The following is a 25707-nucleotide window of genomic DNA, read 5'->3' on the forward strand; positions in this document are numbered from 1 at the left end:
AGTTCAGCCCTAGGCCTCTTGGAAGGGGGGGGGGGGTTGACTACCCCTGATTAGAGTAATTAAATCTTCAGCCATTTTGATCATTTGTTTTTAGGCATAGCAGCCTGAACATGTGGCCTAGGCATCGGTTTTGTAGACATAGATCGAGATTTTGGCCTTAACATTGAAGGTGGTGTCGTTTAATATACAAATCTGTAGGCCTGAATACACCCTCAGAAGCCGGTGCCTGCACAGCTGCTCCGGACCCATCCAAGGCAGAGACATCCGCGGGTTCCATAGTTGAAGCATTTCGCGGCATACCGGACTCTGAATGGGTCTCAGTAGAGGCCTGCGAATCAGAAGTAGTGGGTATCAGGGGCAGTGAAAGCGCCTCACTGAATACCCGTGAACTGGCGACTGGCTTAGGAGAAGCGTCGTTGGCAGTTTTGGACCTCAACGGCCTGCCTCTGTCTTTTTCTTTGCATTTTTTCGGTATTCCGGTAGTCTGATGGCTAACCAACGTCATTTCTGAATAATTAAACAGAGAACCAAAATATTTAGAAGCAAAAAATGTACCGATGACTGATAGTGCACTGATTAAATAAAGCACCAAACTGACAGCAAGGTACGTTGTGGTCAGGGCCTAGGCAAGGAATACAATACAAATGGAAAACCTTATGAGGTATTTGCTTCCCACAAGTAATGCAATTATTAACTTTTACTGACATCGATAAGGAGCGAGAATAAATTTCCCCAATGGGGTACTTTGCTTTTTAGTTGAAGACTTCGGTTCTGAAACTCGAAAACGAAAATTTCAGGAGTTGGCTGACCGGCACTTGCGAATTGCTTCTGCTGCTTCAGGCACCACGCGGCAAGAAAGACTGATGTAATGGCGTTGGCTGCATGTTTTATAACCCTGACGACCGGACGTCATGGAAGAAGGGACAGCATCCAACGCAGGACCCACGACTTTGTTAATCAGGCCGACTGAGGGCAACCTGCCAGCAGATTACCCAAATGTAATGACTGCAACAGTGAAACACAAAGTACATCTGAATGTGACCAAGAATCAGAGAACTTCAAAAATTTCCCGAAGCCTATGGCTATGGGAATGTGGTAGCAAGCATCTTTGAGGTCAAGAGTTACCAAGTAACTTGTGAGCAATGAGGTGCAACAGGTTCTGTAAGGGCAACACTTTGAACTTTGGAACTTTCATGCATGTATTTAGAAATGACAGACCTAGTATTGGTCTCAAAGAAGCTTCTTTCTTTAGAAACAAAATATTCTGGCGTGGAAGCCTTTTTCCTTTGACTTTAAGGCACTGGTTCTGGGAGTCTCTGGGTGTGTAAAGACTAAAAAGCCTAAGAAAAAAACATATGTTTGGTATAGAGGGGATAAAGATGTACTTCACGAAAGAAGGTTTTTGTATCCACTGCCATTTGTAACCTTCCTACACCACCTTTAAGACCCAGAGTCCAAAATAATAGTTTGCCAAAGGGAGATGTTGAATGTCACGTTTTGAGGCAGATTTGTAGAGATATTGACCAGTGGAGAGGAAAAGGGGGGGTCGTGTTGTACTGTCTGTTTTTTTTTTTTCCCTGGAAAAAAATGTTGATGTTACCCTCTAGCCATCTCTTTTTTACAATTGTATTTTCCAGAAAAAGACTGGTTTTGTTTAGTTGGCTTTTTTGTGCAAGAGTAAGCCTATAAGACTTGTATTGGGGTTTATTAAATATCTTAGAAATTCCCAGAATTAAAATGTCCCATTTTTCATCATACTGTTTGACAGCCTGGGTAGCAAAAGAACCAAACGATACCTATTTACCTAAATCTGAACTCAGTAATATAGACTCAGTGTCATTGCAAACATTTGGTTACTTACCCAAGCATAAATATTTTGGCTCTAGATACAGTATCTGCACAAGAATCATACACACTCTTCAAAGCATATTTAGATACCACAGAAAGGGTAGGAAAAAGTCTGGTTAAATAAAAAAAAAAAAAAATTAGCTTTCTTCTACAGGAAGAGTAGACATCAATTCACTCAGACTGTCCATATGACAGAGCATAAATTCCAGCACATATGTCTGGTAATTCAGTATTATGAAGGATAAAGTGGAAGAACACATTTTCTTACATCTACGGTCCAACATTTTACCTCATAACAACACTGATTTGCTCAGGATGTGCTGGAATCTGTAGAATGGGAAGTTTAATTTGTTGTGCTTAGTCAGCAGTCATTGCAGCTCCTCACAGCAAGACGCAGATGGAAAATGAGTGAGCAATAATTTGTTAACGATGTTATACCTACAATGAACAGTCAAACAGTCTAACCACACAAAGCACTTCAAGCACAACCTTTAAAATGTTGTGTTTTCATTTATGCAATGTTGGGAAAAATGGAAAACGAAAAAAAGTACAGTTGTGTAAGTAAACTTACCATAACAGTAGATGTTCCAGTGATCACTGCTGCAGTGGTCTAAGCTATATAGGTTGTATCCTGCCAAGGATATAACAATTGGACAGCTTCCAAAGCTTCAGGATACCTTCCAGACACCCAAACCATTAAACAGCTCGAGCAGAATGCAGAATAAACTAAAAGTGAGGTTTGGGTGCCAAGCCTTTCAGAGATTTCATGCCACCTGAGAGAAAGAGGCAGGCTGATCCTTGACAGGGCATAGCTAGGAGTACAGAAATATGAATGGCTACACACCGGCATAGGAACACACCAAAATGTAAGGCAGATGGAGGGAAAGAGTGGCTACTGAAGCACTGATTATTCAAATGTCTACCGTTATGGCAAATTTACTTACACAACTATACAATGCCCACCACATTGATCATTGCTGCAGTAGCCTAAGCTATCTGGGTAGAACAGCCTAGTATATTACAGTTGAGTAGTGGAAGGGAAAGGGTCCAGGAGCCATTGGAGAATGGTCTTAGCAAAGCCTGATCTAGACCTAAAGAAGGAATCTAGATTACTTACTTTTACAAAGCATGACAAAGTATGCCTGGCATTAGCTCAGAGGAATAAGGAGACGTTGACAAGTTTCTTGTGGTCCGGTGGTGCAAAGTTGGATTCCCTCAGCCTCCAGTACCTACCTATCCAACTCTGAGCACGTCACTTAACCAGACACAGCTCCCAGGATGGTTCTAAAAAAGGTCTACAGAGAGCAATACTCTACACTGGAAAACAAATATAAATTAAAATAAAATCAGATGTACAGTGGACCAAGTTGCAGCTTCTAGAATCCAACCTTTTCCAAAATGCCACAGACAAAGTCAAGGCCCCATTAGAGCGAGCCTTGACCCTCCCTGGAATAGTTTTATTGCAGTGAGAATAACAAAAGGTAATACCAGAGACAACCATTTGGAAATAATCCGCTTTGACAAAGGCTGTCCCTCCTCAACTTCACAAGAAATTAAATAACCAATAGGAAGATCTGAAAGATTTTGTTCTGCCAGGATCGTACCAGAGTTGTCCAAGAACATGCAAGGTAAGCAGTATCCTTTCTCCTTCATTTCTGGGCTCAGAAAAGAAAACAGAGACTGTCTGGCTTAAAGTAAACTCATTCCACTTTAGGCATAAACGCAGATTAGTTCTCCAAGAAGCCCTATCCCTGTGAAAAACAATGTAGAGGTGACCTACCATAAGATCTTGCAACTCAGATACTCTTCTTACAGAGGTCAGAGTAATCAATAAAACAAGATTTCCATCTTAAGACCCTCAAGTCAGCCTGATAAGCCGGTTCAAATGGCGCAAGTGTTAGTTTCTCTTAACACAAAATTAAGATCCAAAGGAAGACCTACCACTTTTCTTGGAGTTCTCTTTCACAACATCCCTTTCAAAAACAGCTTCACATGAAGACGCTTTAAAAGGAGGGAGATCCATTGGCAGATGTGCTGAAATGGCCACAAATGAACTTTGACAATAGTAGTAAGTTAGGCCAAAGAAAAGTAACTCACATAAATGTTGTGAAACCAGACAAATACCATCTCTGAATGGGTGATTATCTTGTCGACACCAACTACAAAACGTCATTGCTTATATACAATTTTCTAGTAGCAGGCTTTCTGGCCTCCATTGGTACCTGCTGCTCATCCTCAGTAAACAGGTGCCTAAAAGGTATTAAGACCCTATCATCCAAGCAGTCAGCTGAAGTTGACTGGGATTGGAATGGTTATAACACCTCTGTTCTTATGGGAGTAGATCAACTATGTCAGGGGGCTTATGGTAATTTTCTCCTTGTCAATCCCAAAAAGGAGAAACACTGTTACCTGGGCCAGTAGGGAGTCACCACCACGATCGTGGGAGATGCCTCAGAAGTACCCTGGATATCAGTAGGCTGAGTGGAAAACTATACAGGAACATTCCTGTCCACGGAAAAGCATAGGTCTTCCAGGCCTTCTTGTATGGAGTCCCAGAGGAGACTTTTGCCAGTTGATTGTTCAAAGAGGAGGCAAAAAGGTCTACTTGAGGGACTCCCCAAAGAAAAATCAAGTCTTGACGGTCCTGCTCAATTTATCTGCCACACAATTTTGCTCTGACAGAATGTAAAATGCCTGTAGAGTGAATTGTAAAGCTATATCCCAAGCTAACACAGCTAGTCTGCACAGAAGCAACACCTGCTTCCGCCTTGCCTGTTGATGTACCACATCACTGTGGTACTGTGCATAACAACTTGAAGAGGTCCTTGGGACCAAAGGTGATTCAGGGAGTTGAGTGCCTTGACAACATCAAATATCTCTTTTATACTTATGTGCTTGCTCCTTTATGTTGTCCCAAATATCTTGCACTTTTATCCTATTTGACACTGCAAGGCCTGAATCAACTGTGGTAACCGACTTCTTTGGAGAAGGAGGGGGATAAGGGGAGACCTGTATTCAGGGATATTTGATATTACCATCTGACTTCTTTTCTCACACATCCCTGAACTATAATCTAGGAAAGATAAGTGTTGCTGCTGGAACCAGAGAATTTGGATACCATTGTATATTTCTCATGGAGAATCTTGCTAGGGGTATCAGGAGATTCACAGATGCCATGAGACTCAAACTGGACATATTCCCTTGCAGAGACTGAAGTCTGCGTGTAAACACCGAAAATAGATAAAAGCCTATTTTTGTCTGTGAAGAAAACCTCTGTACTAAGGGGTCTTGCAGACGCTCCAAGAACACACTCCTGTATGATGGAGTCAAAATAGACTGATATTTTCTTGGAATCCAGTTTGTATAAGAGATCTCTCACACAAAAGAGGGACATTGATACTTTGAAAAAGACTCTGCAAACATAAGCAAGTTGCCTAAATATGGAAAAATGTGGATACCCTGTAGCCTGGAATGAGCTATAACTGGAGCTAGACACTTGTGCACACGCTTGGTGCAGTGGATGGTTTAAGGGATAAGGCAGAGAAGTCCAGACACACAGTTCCTTTAGAAATGCCTTAAGTATATATGAAAAGAAATGTGACAGTAAGCATGTTTTAACTCTAGAGTTACCAATAAACTTAAATTAGAAAGAAGGGGTAACATGTTATGAAGTAACAACATTGTTGAAATTGGGCACCAACACAAATAGGTTCAGGAAAGGAAGCTCTGGTCTCCACACAATTTATTTCTGTGGCACTAAACATCCTTAATCAAAAATCTTTTCCCAGCTGGGAAGGAGGGGCAGTCTATTACTCCCTGGGACATGTGTTGTAAGACAGGGGAAACTACAGAAATATGGTCTGGTGGATGGTGGATGAGAAATGACTCCAGAAAAGGGAGAGAGGAATTTCCTTCCACTGCCATCTGTAAATCTGCAGAATTATTTTCAGAATCCATTTTCTGAAACTATCCATCTGTTGTCAGAGAACGAGTTGAGAGCGTCAAACCTTCTGGAACAAATAAGAATTGCCTACAGGATGGCCACTTGCATAGTCATTCCAACATGTCTGACTGCCCTTTTTGAAGGGGAGGGGTCCCTGCTTTTTTTTTTTTTGAATCTTCTCCTTGCCATTGTTTAATGTCTGCTTACCAGCACTTTGTTGAGACTTGCATTTGTTTCTTGCCAAAATTGGACGGGGGAGGGGGGGGGGGTACAGAATCCTTTGGAAGATTTTGAAAAGGAGGTAACTCCTCTGATATCCCCAACTTTAGACCTATCGTTATCCTCTCCCCTCTCTCTAAAGTACTAGAAAAATGTATTCATAAACAAGTTATGCAGTATCTAATACAAGAAAATCTTCTTACACACACTCAACATGGCTTTAGACCCAAACATAGCACCACTATAGCTCTAGTATCCTTCCTCAACACCGTCTCTATAGCCATGGATAACCATAAACTTATTTCTTGCCTATTCTTGGACCTCTCAAAAGCTTTCGACACTGTCTCACACATTTCTGCTGCACAAACTGCATAACCTCAACTTCTCCTCTGACACTGTTGCATGGTTCTCCAGCTACCTCACTAATAGATCTCAGTCACTGAAATGGCACTCCGCACTCTCCCCTCCTCTACCTGTAAAAATGGGTGTACCTCAAGGGTCTATCTTAGGGCCATTACTTTTTAATATCTTTACTAATCAGCTCTATGCCTCCTCTCCTCGGTTATCTTTAGTGCAATATGCAGATGACTCTACAGTCATCACCACAGCAAACTCTCCCTCTAAGCTCTGCTACTTGGGCATTTTAACTTAGTTGAAACCTGACTCTCCCAACAACCAGTTCATCGTTAACCCTAAAAAAACAAAGCTGTTACTTTTTCTACCTAAAAAGTTCAACAATATTAAACCCTCCTTCTCCATACAGTCCCTTAATAACACTCCCATTCAGGTGGAATCCAACACTAAGCTCTTAGACGTAACCATTGATGATCAGCTTAAATTTGACTTGCATGTTAATAACTGTATCAAAAAGACTCATTCAAAACTAGGGCTCCTTTACCGTAACAAGAAATTCCTTACCTCTGAAGCCAAGATTACTCTCTCTCTTGCCTACCTTCTACCCAGTCTCAAATTCTCACAAATCGTAACTCAGTACTCCTGACCAAACTCAAATCTAACTACAACAAGGTAGCTAGATTTGCTGCCCAACAAACCTACAAATCCCATCACCGTCTCTCTCTAAAACACAAACTAGCTTGAATTGCCCCACCAGCTTCTTCTCTCTCAGCTCCAGATCATCAATTCTATCCTATACCAGCCTTCCTACTGCCCAGCACTATCCCCTCTAATCTCCCATTATTCTCCCTCCCGACCTCTCCGAAGCTCTAACCAAGACCTACTTCAAATCTCCCATTATTCTCCCTCCAGACCTCTCCGAAGCTCTAACCAAGACCTACTTCAAATCTACAAACCCAAGTCTAAATTTGGACACACGTTCAGCTATAACCCCACTATTGCCTGGAATAAGCTCCCACTAGAAATCAGGACCAGTACACATCCTAATTTAAGACAGCCACCAAAGAGCACTTCAAAAGTCACTGGTCATGCCACTGCACTCTCCCTCAAACATCCCCTGCTTTCCATACCTTAATCTACTTTCTGCCCTTAACTCACTCTTCTCACTAGCTCTCTCTAATCTTCCTTGACTACTCTTTCTACTGTCTTCTAAAATCTATTAAGCAAATCACCTCAGAGAAACATTCTATTATAACTGTCTGGCCTTCATGCAACTACATTATGATAAAACTGGGTTTTTGTAACCACTTACCCCAAAAACTATATTCATCTTAATGACATATTTCTTTTTATACATCTTGAATGAGATTTGCTATATTCCTGATTATTGACACTGTACAACATTGTACTGCTATCTAATGCCTTGAAATAATCCTGTAACATTGCTGATTAATGCTAATTTATAATGAAAATTGTATAATATGTTGGAGATTTTCTCCATGAGCCTCTGCTGAAAAAGGGCTCTTCAGCTCAGACAATCCCGGTCAACAAATCTAAAATAAAATAAATAATATAAAAGGAGGGCTGAAAAATCTTTAAAAAAGATTCTCTGAATCAGCTTACCCCTCTCAACACAATTTTTGATAATCTTTGAATCAAGACTGCCAAAAACTTACTCTAACTAAAGGAGAATTTACAATATCACTTTTTTTACATCTTCTGGGAGATCGTGAGGATACAGCCAGGCAAACCTCTTCAATACAGAACCAGTGGCTGCAGCCCTAAAAGTATCTGAACAAACACACTTTAAACTATTGCCCCATTAGCCTGATGAGTCGGACATGTAAAGCTATGGAACGCATCATCATGGACCTAATAAACAAGGATATAGGGAATCTCCAAACTCTGGATTCTGCAGTTTGGTTTTGTGAAGGGTAGATTATGCCTGCTCAACTTGGTTAACTTCTTTGAGTCGGTCACCAGAGCTGTGGTTGAAGGTAAGGAGGTTCATACAGCCTACCTTGATCTGGCCAAGGCCTTTGATACCATTCCCCAACTCAGGAATCATAGAAAAACTTACTAAGCTAGGCATCAACCCCTATATCACTAGGTGGGTTGCAAACTGGCTCACAGACAGCTACTTTCACACTGTGGGTTCTGACTCCAAGTCAGAGTGCCAACCAGTCACGAGTGAAGTCCCACAGGGTTCGGTCCTGGGTCCTCTCCTGTTTGGTATCTACTTCTCTGAAGTCCAGGCCAACACGAAGGGACTCTGGCTGACAAAGTTCGCAAATGATTGCAAGTTAAAAGCTATTATTAACTCCCCAAGTGATGTTGACATCCTACAGAAAGGCCTCAATGAGACAGACTGGTGTCAGAACCATGGCCTTAAGCTCAATTCCAAAAAATGTGTCTTCATCCCCTTTGGAAAAAAACTGGTTCCCTTGAATTACCACATTGATGGTAATCCACTGAACACAGAAGGCATTATAAAAGATCTGGGAACATAGGTGGACAGCAACCTCTCTTTTGACCACCACGTTGCCACTGTGGTCAGAAAGTCATTATATGTGGCACATCTCATTATTAGTTTTGCATCCGGGAAGAGAAAGGCCATGGTCTCCCTCTACTCTTCCCTCATTAGGCCAGTCATTGAGTACAATGCCCCATTTGGCATGTACCTCACTAGACACCTGCAACAACTGGACAGGCTGCAAAAGTACCTCACAAAAAGATGATCCTAGGCCTTAAACACTTGTCCTATATGGACAGACTCAAAAAAACTCCAACTATTCTCGGTCTCATATCGCCTTAGAGGCGATCTCTGCTCGACTTACAATGCCATGTCTGACCCAGCTCTGTTAGAAATGCTACATCTAAATAAATCCCAATCCCTCCTCACCACACACTCCAGAGACCTCAACTCTCCTCACCACACACTCCAGAGACCTCAACCTCACTATCACAATCAACAGAACATGCTGGAGGGACAGGTTCATAACCCAGAGACTACCCATGCTATGGAATAGACTTCCCATACATATCAAGCAGAGCACCTCACTGGCCCTCTTTCAAGAGAGATCTTGAGGAGTGGATGAGAAATAGAAAATTCACCCCAGGGATCACTCCAGTGGCTCTACTTGACAGAGGCACTAGGAACTAAGGTTGGGTGGCACGATGCCTGGGTAATCCTATGGGCTAGGCTTGAAAAGGCTCCAGGGCCATTAGCCTAGTACACACCTATGAACAATGAGTAGTGACCTGTGAAATGGAAGAAACAAAAAACTAACCAATACAGATTTTTTCCTCACAAAAAGGAAATGCAGATAAGTTGTTAAACTATGAGGAAAATGTGTTTATCAAAATAAACTAACATACAAGTCTGAAAATCCAACATTCTGAAAATCAAAGCTGCAGCAGTACACACTTTTCCCATACCGATCGGTTACGTTACCATCCTTGTCTGAAAAGGAAGGGCTGGAATGGATGTTTAGCAGCAGCAGCTGGATTAGGTAAAGGTAGAGCTGCTGGGTCATGTCAGGAGTAGCATGCAAAACTTACAAAATATACAAGACTGAGGAAGTTTAAACAATCTGCTTTCTTAGGAGCAGCAGGCTGACCATCAGAGAAGTTGCAGGCTGCGACAAACATCTTCCAGTGTTAAAAATGGGATGATGAGTGAAAGTTCTGGAAATTCCATTTGTAACAGCTCACAGTATTTTTCTGAGGGAACTGAGAAACCTCATTTAATCTTCCACTGAAAATTATGACACATTCTGGAAATAATGTCAGAGAAAGAGAATCCCTCAAAGGGAGAATCAAATGTCGTGGTCTCCTCAGAGTCAATCAGAAACTTGAGGAGAAAACTATGCATCTGTCTCTCCATATTTCTGTCCAGATTCAGAATGTTTAATCTCTTCAGGAAAAGATGAATCCTTTTTTCTTGTACCAGAAACTACCTTATAGGAACAATCAACTGCCAGAAAAAGACCCAGAGCCAGACCTAATAAAACTACTGCTGTGCACAGAACTTGTGCAGGAGTTAACAAATACAAATGTTTAGTTTTCTGTTTCTTTTTGACAGGAAATTTGGGGCAAACAAGTATATTAATGGCAGCAACAACTTCCCCAGGGACAGGCACAACATTCTGATTGAAAAAGAGCATCATCCCTATCCCTTGCCCAACGAGGGGTCCTAAAATGTGTCCCAACTAAGCAAATGATAATATTTACTGCAAGCAAGAAAAATGCTTCATGCTTATCTAAAGTAGCATTGATCATTGAAATTCCTGCACCCAGTGATTATAATGTCTTAGACTTAGTCATAAAATACCAGGATTTGCAGGCAGAAACAAAGGCAGTATGGAAAGAGGATACCCAAAGAGTTCCAACAGAAGAAGGAGCAATGGGTCTAATAAAAAAGAACTTGCAGTCATTTTTAGATATGCTACTGATATAACTCCATATGAATCACAGGAGGAGTGAATTCTGGGCACATTGCAGATGCTGCAAAGAGCATTTCTGTCTAACATCAAAGACTAAACAATACTAATTTCATGAACTTTAATCATACTTTGACTTATGAATGGTGTCCAGAAAGACACTGAGAAATTAAAACCACAAGTATTTCTGGTGGTACAGCTTAATGATGAAGTAATTTTGGACATGACCAGCATGGTATACAGTCACATTAGGATCAGATCTCTGCAGATATTCTATCCCATTCCCCTTTCCAGCGTACTGAACCCTGGCTGAGAAACATCCTGTGTTGCTTAGGAAGAAGAAAGTTTGTCACAATGTCTGTACAAAACCCAAGTAGGTCAGCCTTATTACACACTGAACCCCTTGAGAGTTGACACGGTCTTGGTCTGTTTCCACCCTCAGCTGTTGTTCGGAGAATAACTGGATTACTAAGGGGTTGCCAACAAGGTATTAAAATGTGACAGCTTTTTCACAGAATGACATCTGCCCAATAATCTATTACGGCTGGCTCACTGAATCAATAAGCCAAACAAAACAGAGTATTAGGCACCCCCCCTTCCCCCTCGCTCTCTAGGAATGCCTTCTCATTCAATGACTATTCATTGGCATAGCCCCTTAAGGGATGAATATCAAACGAAAGAACCATGAAAGCACCACAGCAACTACTATTATTTTTTTACTATCAGAAAAGATGGGAAAAGTGTTTAAAAGCATGTCCTGCTTACACCTGTTACTAGACAAACAGCTTGAAACCAGGAATGGCCCACACAGACAATGGCAAATGGAGACCCCATGTAAGACATATGTTAATTCGCCTCCCTTAACTGTTTCAGTGCATTCCAAATATGAAATAAGTTGCAAAATGGACATTGAGGCCAATAATGGGAATACACTTAAGGATTACTACTGTAACATACATAATACAATGCTTCACGGTGTCAAGTACTAAGTTAAGAATCACACCACTAACAAACATCTGTCTAGCATTCAAGAAATCCAAGCAAGCACGGCATAAAACCAAACAATTTATTTAGTAATCAGTGCTACGCAAAAGCTACTAAATAAATAAATTGTTTGGTTTTATGCCGTGCATGTCCTTTGCCTGCTTGGATTTCTTGCATTATATTTTTGGAGCCTGGTCTGGACTTTATCTGGTGCAGTGGTTTTGTTTTTGCCATTTGTCTAGCATCGGTTACTGTACAATTTGTAGCTAAATCAATGCCCACCTGAGCTCACCATCACCACTTATGTTTCCAAACATTCCATTTACTTACACAGAAAGCATCAGGCTAGACATTATGCATCTTGTAAAAGTGGCATCTTAAACAGAAAATTCTAACAGCTTCATAATACATAAAGGCATTTTGTACTGCAAAACTGCAGTTTTGTACTACTACTGAAATATGTTTGCCAATATTAATCCTGCATTTCACATGTAAGATGACACACAACAGAATTTCTACAGCAAAGCCCTACTCCCAATGCAATGCCAAGATTCAAGGAAGTATTTCCTAAAAAAAAAAAAAAAATTGACCCCATCTGCCACAAGTCAGAAAGATCAAAGGAATTAAGGAAGCGGGCACTGTTCCAGTCAGAAACAGTGACTAATTATCAACTTCAGCACAATCCTACCAGTTCTTGATTCATTCCAAACTCTAACTTGGTAAACATTTGCAACACCCTTGTTTAATTAGTGACAAGAAGCGGGCCTACAGGGTACAGCAAGGAAGGCCAAAATCACAAGCTCAGTCACTGCTCAACACAACTCCAGCCACTTGAATGTATTCTTAACATAGGATGTCATTAAGTGTACAGTTAAACTATCAGCCAGAAGGAACAGCATTAGTACAGAAAGCAAGAAAAAAGTCACACTACCCTGACAACAATTTCTAGGCAGCATAATCCAGTCATAACTGTCAACCAGCCAAACATATCAGCTTTCTTGTGCTGTTAAAGAAACATCGGCATTCTCTTGGGTTATGGTAATGTTTGCTAATCATGCTCCAGGGGCATAAAAAAAACTAGATAGAGCACAGAAATGTTCAATAGGACCCTGGAGGGCGATTAGCACCTTAGCAAAACACCTAGCACAACCTTTGTACCATTTAAATGGTACATTAAAAATAAAACTCAATCCTCAAAAGGACTACCTTCATATTTAAAATGTTTAACTATAGTTTAAGCAAACCTGAGTTTGCTTGGTTCAGGACACTGCATCAAGTCTTGCATGCGACTTTTTTTTTTGTAACATTTCAGACTTAATTCCATTTTACAGGTATGTATGCTCACAGATGCGTTTAAGGAACAAAAATGCCAAAAGATATGACTAATGACATTCATCACAGCTGTCTATAATGGCTATGCCACAGACAAATGTATGCTCCTTATTGGTAGGGCTATGGGACCAAACAGTGACACTCCATATCCCTGTCACACCATTTTATTAAGTACTACTTAGGTAAACAACAAACAGCGCAGTAGACCTCAGGACAAAATACAGACTGGCAATTAGAAAGAGCGGATTAAGGCTGCATGTTGGCCGTTAATAAGCTGCCTCCTGTGGTACAGGGTTTAATTCTCAAAGCCTCTATTTGCCTACTGTGCAATTCTGAAGTTAACCAGGCAGTGCTCTAGATTAACTGCGAAATTAGACTACGCTCCTTGGATGGTCTCCTAGACTGCTTGCCAACTATCTAGCTATGAGCTAGACAGGTTTAGCTTACATGGAAAAAACAACATACAGCAAACAGCTCTTATATCAAAAGTCAATGAACTACATTTCAAGACACAGAAATGAAAATGCAGAAGAATTACAACAGTAAAAAATTGTCATCCTTAATGTCTATGTTGCCATCAAGTCAACATACAACATTCTGGGTTCATTTTTGATTCTGTAAAAAAAAAAAAAAAAAAAAAAACATATAGGATGTGCTACTAAGAGAATGAAAACACAGACTCAGAAATGAAACTGTATATTACAGGGTGCAGTTGCTTTTATAGTATCACTGTATTAGAAACCAAAATGAAAAAAAAAAAATAAACAGGAAAGCAAATAAAAATATAAAAAGTTGAAAAAAATTATTAACTCTTAATGAAACTGATCTTGTGCCTCAAATCACAAACGAAAAAGAAAGTGAAACAAGTGTCACTCCAATTAGGACTTCTGAGAGTGCATGGTGGTGGGTGAGTCAAAAAGATTTACTTTACAAGGGTTGACAATGGGACATAAAAACCTAGCACCAGGACAAAGTTTTTGACTCTGACTTCATACAGACAGCCTGGCCATGGAGTGGCTAGTCAGTGAAAAAATGGAAGTAAGGGGTCAAGAGCAGTTCAGCCACCCTGGGAGGTAGCCAGATGAACTACCACTGTGCTGTATTCCCACACACAGAGATTCTAGGGTGTCCATCTGTTCAAAAAACGTGCGCAAGCATTGTGAGTCTGTGTGCTGGTCTCTGGTTCGCACTCTCCACCTATCTTCCGACAGCAGGAGTGAGGAGAAACAAAAGGGCTGATACGGGGCATGGATTAATGGTCACAGATGAATGAGAACTAAAAACCGTTTATTAAATACAGCAAGAAAAATGAGCTGCCTCCATTTGAAACCATTTCCTAAAGGAGATGGCATACATTCCAGTTTTAAAGTAATGAAACACTTCATTTGCAGGTTACGCAAAGGCAAATACAATGACTTTGTGAGTACCTACTACTTTATGACTAATCTAGTCATGGATATGGTGCATCTAATGAGTCAAATTTACTGAACCAAGTCTGGTCATGAATAACCGAAAGGGCTGCATATGAGGCGAGGCAAATCCACCAACACAGAGGTCTGTGCCTCAGTAGCCCCCCCCCCATATAACCAGACATGACATTTTTATTTTTATCAGAAGCCCGTTTTGACCTAAATGAATCAGCTTCACTGCAACTATTCATATGTATTAATACCTAGGGTCATTTTTATATATTCAAATATGGGAGGTCAGAAACACATGGCTTACATGCAGCACACATACCATATGCAGATATTGAGCAAAACGGGCCTTGCCCAGTACGGCTACTCAGTCAACATAAATTAGGGGAACTGGTGGTGCAAAGCAATCACAAGAGCAAAACTCGGTGGTGTAGAAATTTAGACCCGATCTCACAAGTAATACAAAAGCAGTGTGCAAAAACCCTACGAAAACGAAGAAAGCTAAAGACGACTCTGAACCGTCACACACAGAACGTGCCAGCATCAACCATGCTACATCTTTGTCTTAAAATCTTCAGTTTGAAGCTCATAAGCTGAAACTAATCTTATCCAAAGGAAAAGCCAAATCCAAATGCATCTGGACTTCATACTGTTGGCCAGGTCCTGAAACACAGCTAGCACTGTAAAAGCACACAACAGGTGTCTATGATAGCGCAATCATATATCTAGATTTACAAGCACTTGCTTTGTAAAGAAAAAGAAGGAAAGGAAAACTAATCAGATTGGCAGAAATCTAATGATAAATAAAATGCAATGTCTTTCAAATAAGATCAAAAATATGGCTTTGGACTTGGTAACAATTCATTAAAAGCACACAAGTTGAAAGCTTTATTTTTTTTCTTTATTACAGGGTTATGTTGGTCCACCAAAACTAATGTACTGCTTTAACCCATTTAAAAAAGCAGCACTACTCGGGTAAGTGTAACAATCCGAAGCCTGTTACCCTTCTACAGCATACAAGTTAATTCTGACACACCTTTACTATTAGGGGCACCTACAGTAAACATTCATAACATACAAGGAAATATACAACGCTAACATAGGCATACAAAGCAATAAAAATGGTGTCAACATAAAATTTATAGAATTAAATGACAGGCTACATAGCTTAAAAAACTGCTTAACTGCTTAGCTGTTTACACTTCATTTCAGTTTCTCTATACAGCATGTATACAATTACACACTTACTGCAAATAGTACTTCCAAAGTATTCGGTCTTCATATATGTAAACTACATGTGAAATAAATAGTATCACAATATTTAAAATAATAATCCCAAAACCATATTTAAAAAAAAAATTCTGAAAACCACAATATCTAAAAAAAAAAATCTCAAAACTGATCTCCCTACCAGCGTGAAATGAGGAACACATGCTAATATGGGTCCTGCAAAAAAAAGTGTGTGCGTGTGGGGGGGGGGGGTCAGTATTGTGCTCCGCAACATTTTGATCTTTAAAATCATAATCCCAACACCATAACATTGAAAGACTGCAAAAGTAAAATGAAGTAAACATATAGTTTGCAAAGGGGCTCTGCCTAGCAGGGAGTAAGGCTGGCAATTAAAAATACAATGAACACATCTGAAAGTAGAAGGATGATAGACACACACACACACACACACACACACACACACACACACACACACACACACACACACACACACACACACACACAAAACCTGCTGCAGGGTGCAAAGTAGTCCAACCTGCTCCTTGTTTACTCTTCGCCCTTCATAAGGTTCCTATGTCCGTCTGTCTCAATGATCTTCGAATATCTACAAGGTCTGCATCACCATTAGTTCTACGGCTTCTCTCACAACCTTTCAAAGTTTTACACACACAAGACCCAAGTACCATTAAGGGTCCACTTACTCCTGGCCACAGCAACTCTTTCCCTCATCAATCTCTGGGGGACATGAGGTTTACCTCTACCTCTCTTCACATGCACCTTTTGCTGCACATCATACACCATCACTGAAGCCCTTCTATGATCGGCCATCTTGTTAGATTTTACCTTACCTGAAGAACATGAGAATGGATGTTTCACAGCCAAAACATTGTCTCGCTAGTGATGCATAAACTGGCACCGCAATCTCCTCATTTGTACACAGTACGTACTGCTAATTTGAAGCTGAAGAATTTTCTGCACACAAATAGGGCATTCACTTTCTAAGCAGCTATGTTTAATTTTAATCCTCAGAGTCACCATATTTTAATAAGGTTCAATGTTTCTTTGTTAATAAAAGAGAGCACATATGAAACCATTCACTTTATAAAGTCTCACCCACAAGGAATTTTTCCACCTGTAGCACTGTCCAGTTTTGAAGTAATTCACATTAGTTTAATAAAACAAAAAAATTTGGACCTTTACAACTTAAAACATCTAACAGTATACGCATTCAGCAAAAATAAATTTTGTAAGCAATTTTACCTCAAAAATGTTTACATTAAAACAATGCCGGCTTTATTTTCAAAGCTGAATGAGAAACACTACTATAATGAAAATGCTTAAAGTCTTTTTAGAATTTCAGAAATGATCACTCGTGTGCAAAGTAATAAAAACAAAACAAGTTATCTATCCTGCTTCTGTCATCAAAACATAACATTCTAGCTCAAATATGACCCTTCAAAACCACATATCCAGCTCTCACACACACACAAATTATACAAGATTTTGGAGTGTCACACACAAACTGCTGTATCTTGTGCTTCAAAATTAGTGAACTTGATTCACTGCTTGTTACAAAAAACTCAAGCAAAACAGGGAAACAGCTCTCTTTTTTAAATCACTATTTCTAATACATTTCAATGTATACAGTAATCACCTTTGTCAAAAACACGAGAGACACTTGTACATCATTTTGTTTATTCTTTCAGATAATAAAATTCAAACACTTTTTAAGAATCACACCAGACTGAAAATCTATAGAACATATAACTTTAACGTATTTTAGTCTTAACTGCCAAGATGCATTTAGTGCATTTATGCTGTTCTTACTATTTATTTGGGCTAGTTTTTTTAAATAAAAAGCTTCACAAACTTTTCATTAAACCACGGCCCAAATAAATTTAGTGTGATGCATCCTGATGTCAATGTAGCCAAAGCGAGCACTACGTCCATAAACTTTAATGGGTGCACCTCTACGCAAGCAAGGCAGTGCATCCATTAATGTCTATAGATGGACTCACTTCACTCTTTCGCTATAATCTGATCAGGGTCTAACACAGACACATGACTGGTGCCAAAGCCAAGGTTTAAAACTCAGTGCTAAGAAATACATTGCAACTCCATTTGGGAAACTGTCCACCCAAGTTAATTACTCATCGATAAAAAACACGCCTAAGAGTCCACCCAGTAGTTAGGGATCTGGGAACATATGTAGATGGTAATATGGCCTTCGACCATCATGCAGCAAAGATAGTAAGAAAATCTTTCTGTGTCACTCGGCTTATTTATAGGTAAGGGTATGGCATCCAGCTTCCAAGAAGTTATAGTGCCACACTCAGCTCTTAACAGACTCAACGAGTACAATGCCACCTTGCTGTAAAGTTTCCTCAGGAGGATCCAGGGCACGAACACCCTGTCCTACAAAGACTACCTAAAGCCCCTATCTCTGTACTCGGTATCCTACAGGTTGCTGAGAAACGATCTGTACTGGCTTATAACACATCTTCAGATATAGCCCTGATGGGTCTTTTGCACATCTGGAAAAAGAGTACTAGAAACACTAGATCAAAGTTCAAATTCACTTGTGACAAACAGAACATGCTGAAGGGACAGATATGTGACTCAAAGGATCTTCAGATTATGGAATTGGCTTCCCATCCATGTGAAGCAGAGTTCATCTGTGGCCCTATTCAAATGAAACCTTGAGCACTGGATGAAAAATACCAAATCATCCTCCGGTCTAGCTCCCATGTCTCTGATGGACAGAGGCTGTCAGTTAAGTAAAATGTTCTCCAATTAACACCACCACCCCCCTCCCACCACAAATCCCCTAGCTACCTCCTTACTAACATATCCCCCTCCTAACAGACACTCAAGGTACTCGGAGGCAAACTGGGTTGGGGTACACAGCTAGGATTATAAAGGCCCTAGTGGCCATTAGCCTAGTAACAACCTATGAACTACGATGTCACTGAGACTGAAGTTTACTTTTAAGCTCAGTGCCAAGACCATAGGGAAAGCACCGATATAAAAAAGGTCTTCCACCAGCAGTCAACTACCAGACACCTTTCCCAGTTCTGTGAAAATGTTGCTTGGCACATAGGAAATTTGTATAGCCAAAGAACTCGCGGTGGCGGTGCTGCGGTAGCATTGTCGCCTCACAGTAAGACGCCGTCCGGTTCGATTCTCAGCTAGGGCGTCTTCTGCGTGGAGACATGCGTGAATGGGCGTACCTTCGTTAAAGATTGTGTGTCAGGCCTGGCAAGCCGGTACGTAAAAATCAACTGCCAATCATTAGCGGACCGGAGTTCCGCTGTGGCGACCTCTAACCGGGAAAAGCCGAAAGACACAAACAAAACTAAATATAATCCAGCAACCAATAACAGTTAAACACTGACAACTTCTTTAAACCTCTCAATGTTTACACATATTTGGTGTTACTATTAAGTAAGGTATGTAGACTGAATGAAAACAACATTAACTAATTTCAGCTGCCACTAAATTAATTCAATAACAAAAAATAAAATTCTATCTTTCCCAAGCTACTTCATTCTGAAGAAAATTTCTTAGTTTTTCACATTTTATTAATGTGCCATTTTAACAGATTTTAGATTTAAGCCTAGCCAATTAACCTATGTAAAAATCAAACCCTGCACCTTGTGGCTGCAAAGCAAACAACAATTATGCCAGCCTCACTCTGGTACTAAATAATGCTACAATTACCTCATTTTATATTCATTTTTGACAGTAACTTTACTTTGCTGAATGGGAAAGGGATTTCCATTGGGTTTTTTCTGAGGAAGTGTTACACAGCCATTTTTTGCTGCTAGTTCTTACACTTTGACAAGTATCTTCTACATGTGCATTTTAAAGTTTTGCAATTTAATTCTGTAAAATTTGTGAGAGCTTTAGGACGGTGCTGCTTTTTACTTTACATTTTTATTTTATTTATTTGGTGAGGGGAGGGTTGCAATTTTAAAACATCTTAAGTAACGAGTGAATTCTCACATTGTTGGGTTTTTTTTTTCTTAATTTATCTGTTGTGAGTTGATTGAATTAGATTAGCTTTCTATCAGTCTTTAGTAATTATGGTTACTGTACTGCTTAAACGTCTGGTTAGTTGATAAACTAAAGATTTTTTTTTATTTTGTTGCCAGCGTGTAAAAATATTTTTATTGAGATTTATTAATGGTCATTATTAGTCATATACCATGCAATGTACATTATCAAAACACTAGTACAGTGACATACCAGCAAAACAGACAGAGGGCCCTCAAACTAAATGTATTTAATACGTGCAAGGAAGTTTTACCACAGACTTTTCCACAGCCACTCAACTTGTTACACACACACAAACAAATGAGTACGTTAATTAAAGATAGCAAAGTGGTACCCCAGAGTAATGACTTATTTTTTTACTTTGACATTTGTTAGAGTATGTCCGACTGAGAGGTGGCCCATTTTCAGCAGAGGCCAAAGGTGACAGCCCAGTATAGAAGACAATTACAAAAGAATACTATTGATGTAAGGAGTTAAAAACGTGGACGATAAGAGAGTTTGATCAAGTACATGACAAAAGGCAAATGCCATCCGCAGTACAATCAGTGGTGGTACAACAGTAGATGCTAGCAGCAATTAATGGTGATGGCAAAAAAGAAGTTGAAGGTAGAAAACATGGAGAAGTGCAGGCCATTAAACTAGAATGTATAAAGGTAACAGATGCGAGTCAGGACAAGTAGAGTAAGAGTAGTAGTTAGTAGACAAAAGAGAGAGTATAGGGTAAGTGGTGGGAGTGGCAGTAATTGAGATAGTTAGGGTTTCGACATATACACATCTAAGATTTTAGTAGAGCACTTGCAATCCTCTATCCATAAGATAATACAGAAGGTACTCATAGGGCAAATCTATGCTGAGGGCATACAGGAAAGAGAAACAGCTCTGTCTAAATAAAGCCATATCAGGCTCAACTACTTTGGTACAACTGGAATATTCATCTATCCCATTTCATGTTGTCCAGATTAAGCAACTCTTCTAAAGATGGCCATTTAGTTATGTGAAAAGCACCCTATTAAAAACAATTTATTATAGGACGTCAATATCAAGGGTTCACAAAATCCTGCACAGAAAACTGTACTGACAAGCTAGACAGGAAGGATTTACCCCTCTACAAAGCCTTGATGAGACCCCCCCCCCCCAGATGGTAGCACTGCGTCCAGTTTTTGTAGGCTCTTTTGACAGAAGAGTGAAATCCATCAGAAAAATACTTGGATGGTTAAGGTTGTAATTCCTAGAAAAATGGAGCAAAACAGAAGCCTGAGATACAAGTACAGAAAAAAAAAATCAGAAAAATACAAGAAGCTAGAAAAGACAGGGAAAAAGCAGAAAAGGAATGACAAGATAGAGAAGACAAGGCACAACTATCAAATGAAGGTGCTCAGGTTCTGCCTGGAAATGGACATGTTCTTCACTGTTAGAGCTGGTCTTTTGCAGTGGTAAATGGTTTAAACAGTAGCATGGAGTATTTGTTGCAGCAAAAGATAACTGAATATATTAAACCTGGAGTGGGCCTTTATAGTGATAATATGGATAAATAGTAGGGCACAAGATGATAGCACACATCTGGCTCTGTAGTTAAAAAGGATGCTTACCATTCCACATATCATGAGTTGCTTTTGTAGTACTACGGAGTATACAGCACACAGACGGAGTTATGATGAACGACTGGAACACACAATTTAGCACACAGAGTGCTACACACACGTAACAATACCAAAATCTCTCTGCCTAACAATATGTACACTTACACAATGCAGTTTCGACCAATCACATACAGCTGTACTACAAATGTTTTCACCTAGGTCTTAAAAGAAAGACACACAGAAGTATATAGTAATCGTGTATACAAAACAAAAGCAACATAAATATGAGTTGATGTACTCTACAAGCACTAACGGGACAGCATTTAGCATATCAGAGATCCTAAAATTAAATTCAAAAAGATTTGCTTAGATCATGACATCTGTTTTTAAAACTTCATCCTCAAAAGTCTAATATCTCTGGTCCAATTAATCACACCTTCCTAATAAACTCCCTATTCATGGCAGGAATCAGCTTTCAAGTTCAAAAACCTTTTTAACAGATACTTCAAAACCCAGGAAGGATTAGACCTAAATCTCAATTTTCACAATCGTACACAAACTATAAAAGCCGAAGTAAAACTCCATTTTGGGGTTAAAAAAGTCAGAACATCTACAGGGAAAGGGGTTCTTCTTCCACAATTAGAGTGCGGACACCAAATAACCACTACAACATCTGCACGAATCGGACTTCATCACCCTTCTCTTTCATGCTTGCACCACAACAGACTCCTGTGTCAGCTCTGTGTACAGTCACCACCATCCATGGAGTTTACTAAATAGGGGAGGAAACAGTAATAGATTGCCAGGCCTTAGACAATTTATTATCTTTTCAACAAAAGCATCACTGTTACACACTGTCAAAAGCAAAAATGACTACCTGTCAATCATTTCAATACTATTAACTGCCTCCCTTGTCAGCTAAAATCCTTCCCATTCTTTTCTGGCAGACTAAGATAACTGCCTCTTACACCGCGAAATCCCTCCCACCATCAGCCCTCACACACACAAATAGTAAGCTGCGATCCACGGACCACTCATTTTCCCAGTGCTAGCTTCTACAATAAAGGAATTCCTTCCTGCAGTATTAAATCCATACCCACCTACTAAAAATCCCACTTGGAGTTAAGGGATGCATAATGAATGCTTCCCAAACACTACAGTCATCTAAAAACAAATCACAAGTATAAAACCACATCGCTATTTCCACGGCAATTAAAATTTGTAAAAAGAGCAGCACTCTCCTCCTCAAAAGAAGCTTCCTCTCTTTTCTTAAATTCTCCCCTTATAATCTCCTCTTATCCACTCACCTTTCCTGTCCTCTCTTCTCCCCACTTTCAACTCTCCTCCTGTATTATCCTCCATGCTTGCTACAAATGCATGTATTACAAACAGTTGCAGTTTTTTTTTTTCAGAATGAATTTGTTTTACTACATTACTGAGATTTATTTTATATTATCCTGTGACTCTGCTAAACCATCCATGTAAAGAAACTATGACGAGCGTTTGCTACATATTCTATAATTACGGTCTAAGTCAGAAAAAGACCCAAATGGATCAGTCTTCTACTCTGGAGGTTAAATAAATGTCATCATTACAGCAACATGAAATGTACAACAAAAAAAAGAGAGAAATGACACTATCTGCAAGGCTTCCTTCAAAAACCCTGTATTTCCAAAACTAACGCCAACAGCGCTCAGAGTTCAGACTTAGTTACTTTGCCTTAGGATACAAAACAAATTCATCCATACTGCACAACAGCAATGGAATGCATAGGTGCACAGATTTAAAACTACACTATGCTACAGCAGGTTACAATCAACTCAACAGAAAGTTCCAAACCCGTACAACAGGCTCCACAGTTGTGTAGAATATAAAAACATTTGCATACATCGACTTAAGAAGTTGATTTCACAACAGAGATAAATGTCAACAGCAAAATTTTACACCAGATTTCCATTTTAAATGCAGCACACAAATATTTTGAGGAACTTCTGCCAGGTTAATCAGTTTTACTTGTCCTTCCTTGAGTGAACATAGGATAAATATCTTTTGATCAGAATTTTTCTTGTATTTCTTAAAGTCAGCCTTATTCCTTTTGTACTACTTTACGATGAGTCATGACAATGGAGTGGTACTGAATTCCTGCCTCCAGCACAGGTCACAGCAGAAAAGGGTACAGTCCGATGACTGCACTTATGAGTATTAAATACAGAAATGCACAAAGGTGCAAGGCTTCAAACATTTCTGAATTACGTTCAGCAATACAAAAAAAATATAGCATCTCACAGGCTGAAATAATGGTACAAACAAATTTTCATCTTGAGTATTTCAGCTGCTACAAAAGCACTAGGTATGTCACTAACTTCTCAGAAAAGTGATTAATCCTACTTGTAAGGAAAACCTCTCACAATTACCAGTGAAAAAACAGTGATCTGACGTACACCACCTGAAACGACCTAGAGTACCCTGGGTTTCAAAGATCACACACTGCAAAGGTTGTCCACAGACAATGCAAACGTGACATAAATGAGATATAATTTTCCACTTAGGGCCAGCCCAACCACTGCTATCAACTGCTTACCTTTGCAATCAAGAAAAAGCAGAATGTTGACGAGGAATATAAATAATTATTAGTTTTAAAGCATTTACATTATTTATCTGAAAGGCTGAGGAAATGATACAACTTCTATAAGCATACATTTAATGAAAAATAAATTAAATATATCACTGTAGTAAACCCCCAGTCTGAGCATTACATTACAAACTTTAGCAACAATAAGATATACATGGGTAGAACTTATGTTACCACTGCAATAATTATCTACAATAAAAAGGACATGCCTCCAAAACCAACAGGTGGCCCGCAATGACTACAAATTTGGTATGCAATAGCTAGTTAGTGAAAACCAATTTAGATGTAAAGTAGATGTGACTGGAAGCCAAGAGACACCTCTGCAAACACATGTACTTCATACATTACAAACACAAGAAAACGACTGGTCTCTATTCATTTGACTAGTGGTAGGCTATAAAGAACAAACACCTAACAGGCGCTTTACTGTGCAACTACAGATTGCTCAAGATAATATGTAGAAAGCTCACCATGGGACACAGCCAAGCATAACACAAAGCAAGCTATGGTATACAAATTCATGTGGGTAGGGTAACATCCTGATCAATTCAGAAACATTAAATGCCCAATCTTAAAAACGCAAATAAATAAAAAATGGACCAAGTAAAAAAAAGCTAAGTAGGTTCAAACAGATGTACTTTTATTACTTGCTTGCAGTAACGGATGTATTACAGCTTTCACTGTGTGTGAGTATATATATATGAAAATGACACAGACATCTACACACACATACGGATATACATATACAAATAAAACAAATGTCAATTACTACGAGAGAAGGAAAACAATGGCAGTTTAGTGAAAGAAATCAGCATAAATACATACGTCGCTATAATGGCAAGGATACGGGGAAAATCTGGTGTTTCACAAAACGAAACTCTTTTCACCCTAGTGCTGTCGATCACCGCTGGGACACAGTATAAAACGGCACAAAAACCTTCGCACACAATCAGACCTGTCAAAAGCAAGCTACTTCCTGCAACAGGCTGAAACCACTACTGCGTCCTCAGTTTGGTACTCTGCCCTGGTCCACAAGGAGCTCACTAACACACTTACCAAATCTGAAACCTGAGCACCGGGCCGGTGGCATACTGCATCTTTAACTTCTTCAACGACCCGGAATTGTCCGCTAAAGTCCCTGTCAAGTGCACGAGCCCTAGTACGAGCAGTAGAACTGAAAGGGCTCGTGACTCCATAATCCTTCCCGGCGGAAATCAGAACTCGTGAAAAGAGCAAGTAGCCTAGGACGCTCGAAGCCAAACGAGCGCCTGCGCTCTCTGTAATATTGTCACGTGACCCGTGATGTTAGGATCTTTGACATTTAATTACTAGTAAAGTCCAACTGGTTAGGTGTCCGTCGTAGTGCCGGGGGAAAAAAGGCCGAGACGAGTCTTGCAAATTGTTTGAGATATTAACATACGTTACACTAGTATAACAGATGGATGTTTTCATGTAAGACTCTCTCTCTCACACTCTTTCATTTATCGCACAATATCACTGTTTCATAGAATCAACAAACAAGTAATTATTAGCTATTCTCTAATACAGAAAATTAGCTATGTAAAAGCATTTACAATACTTACATGTTTTTATTTGTTATTCAAACCATTAATGATTTCTTTTTTCTACTGTTACTGAAACTATTACGATTTCAGAAGGATGTACTGTT

General features: G+C 39.6%; 1 protein-coding gene across 1 annotated transcript in view; it reads right to left on the reverse strand.

Moving 5' to 3' along the window:
* The window catches only part of SELENOT (selenoprotein T), a 398371-nt gene extending 373048 nt beyond the window's left edge, over positions 1–25323 (reverse strand). The window contains exon 1 of the mRNA XM_044063750.1: positions 25095–25323. Within this exon, the coding sequence (XP_043919685.1) occupies positions 25095–25234 (140 nt within the window). The 5' untranslated portion in view covers positions 25235–25323. The remainder of the gene's footprint in view (positions 1–25094) is intronic.
* Positions 25324–25707: the final 384 nt, after the last annotated feature.

This window comes from Protopterus annectens, chromosome 2.part2 (genome assembly GCF_019279795.1).
Source record: "Protopterus annectens isolate FY-2018-M chromosome 2.part2, PAN1.0, whole genome shotgun sequence".
NCBI classification, from domain to species: Eukaryota; Metazoa; Chordata; order Ceratodontiformes; family Protopteridae; genus Protopterus; species Protopterus annectens.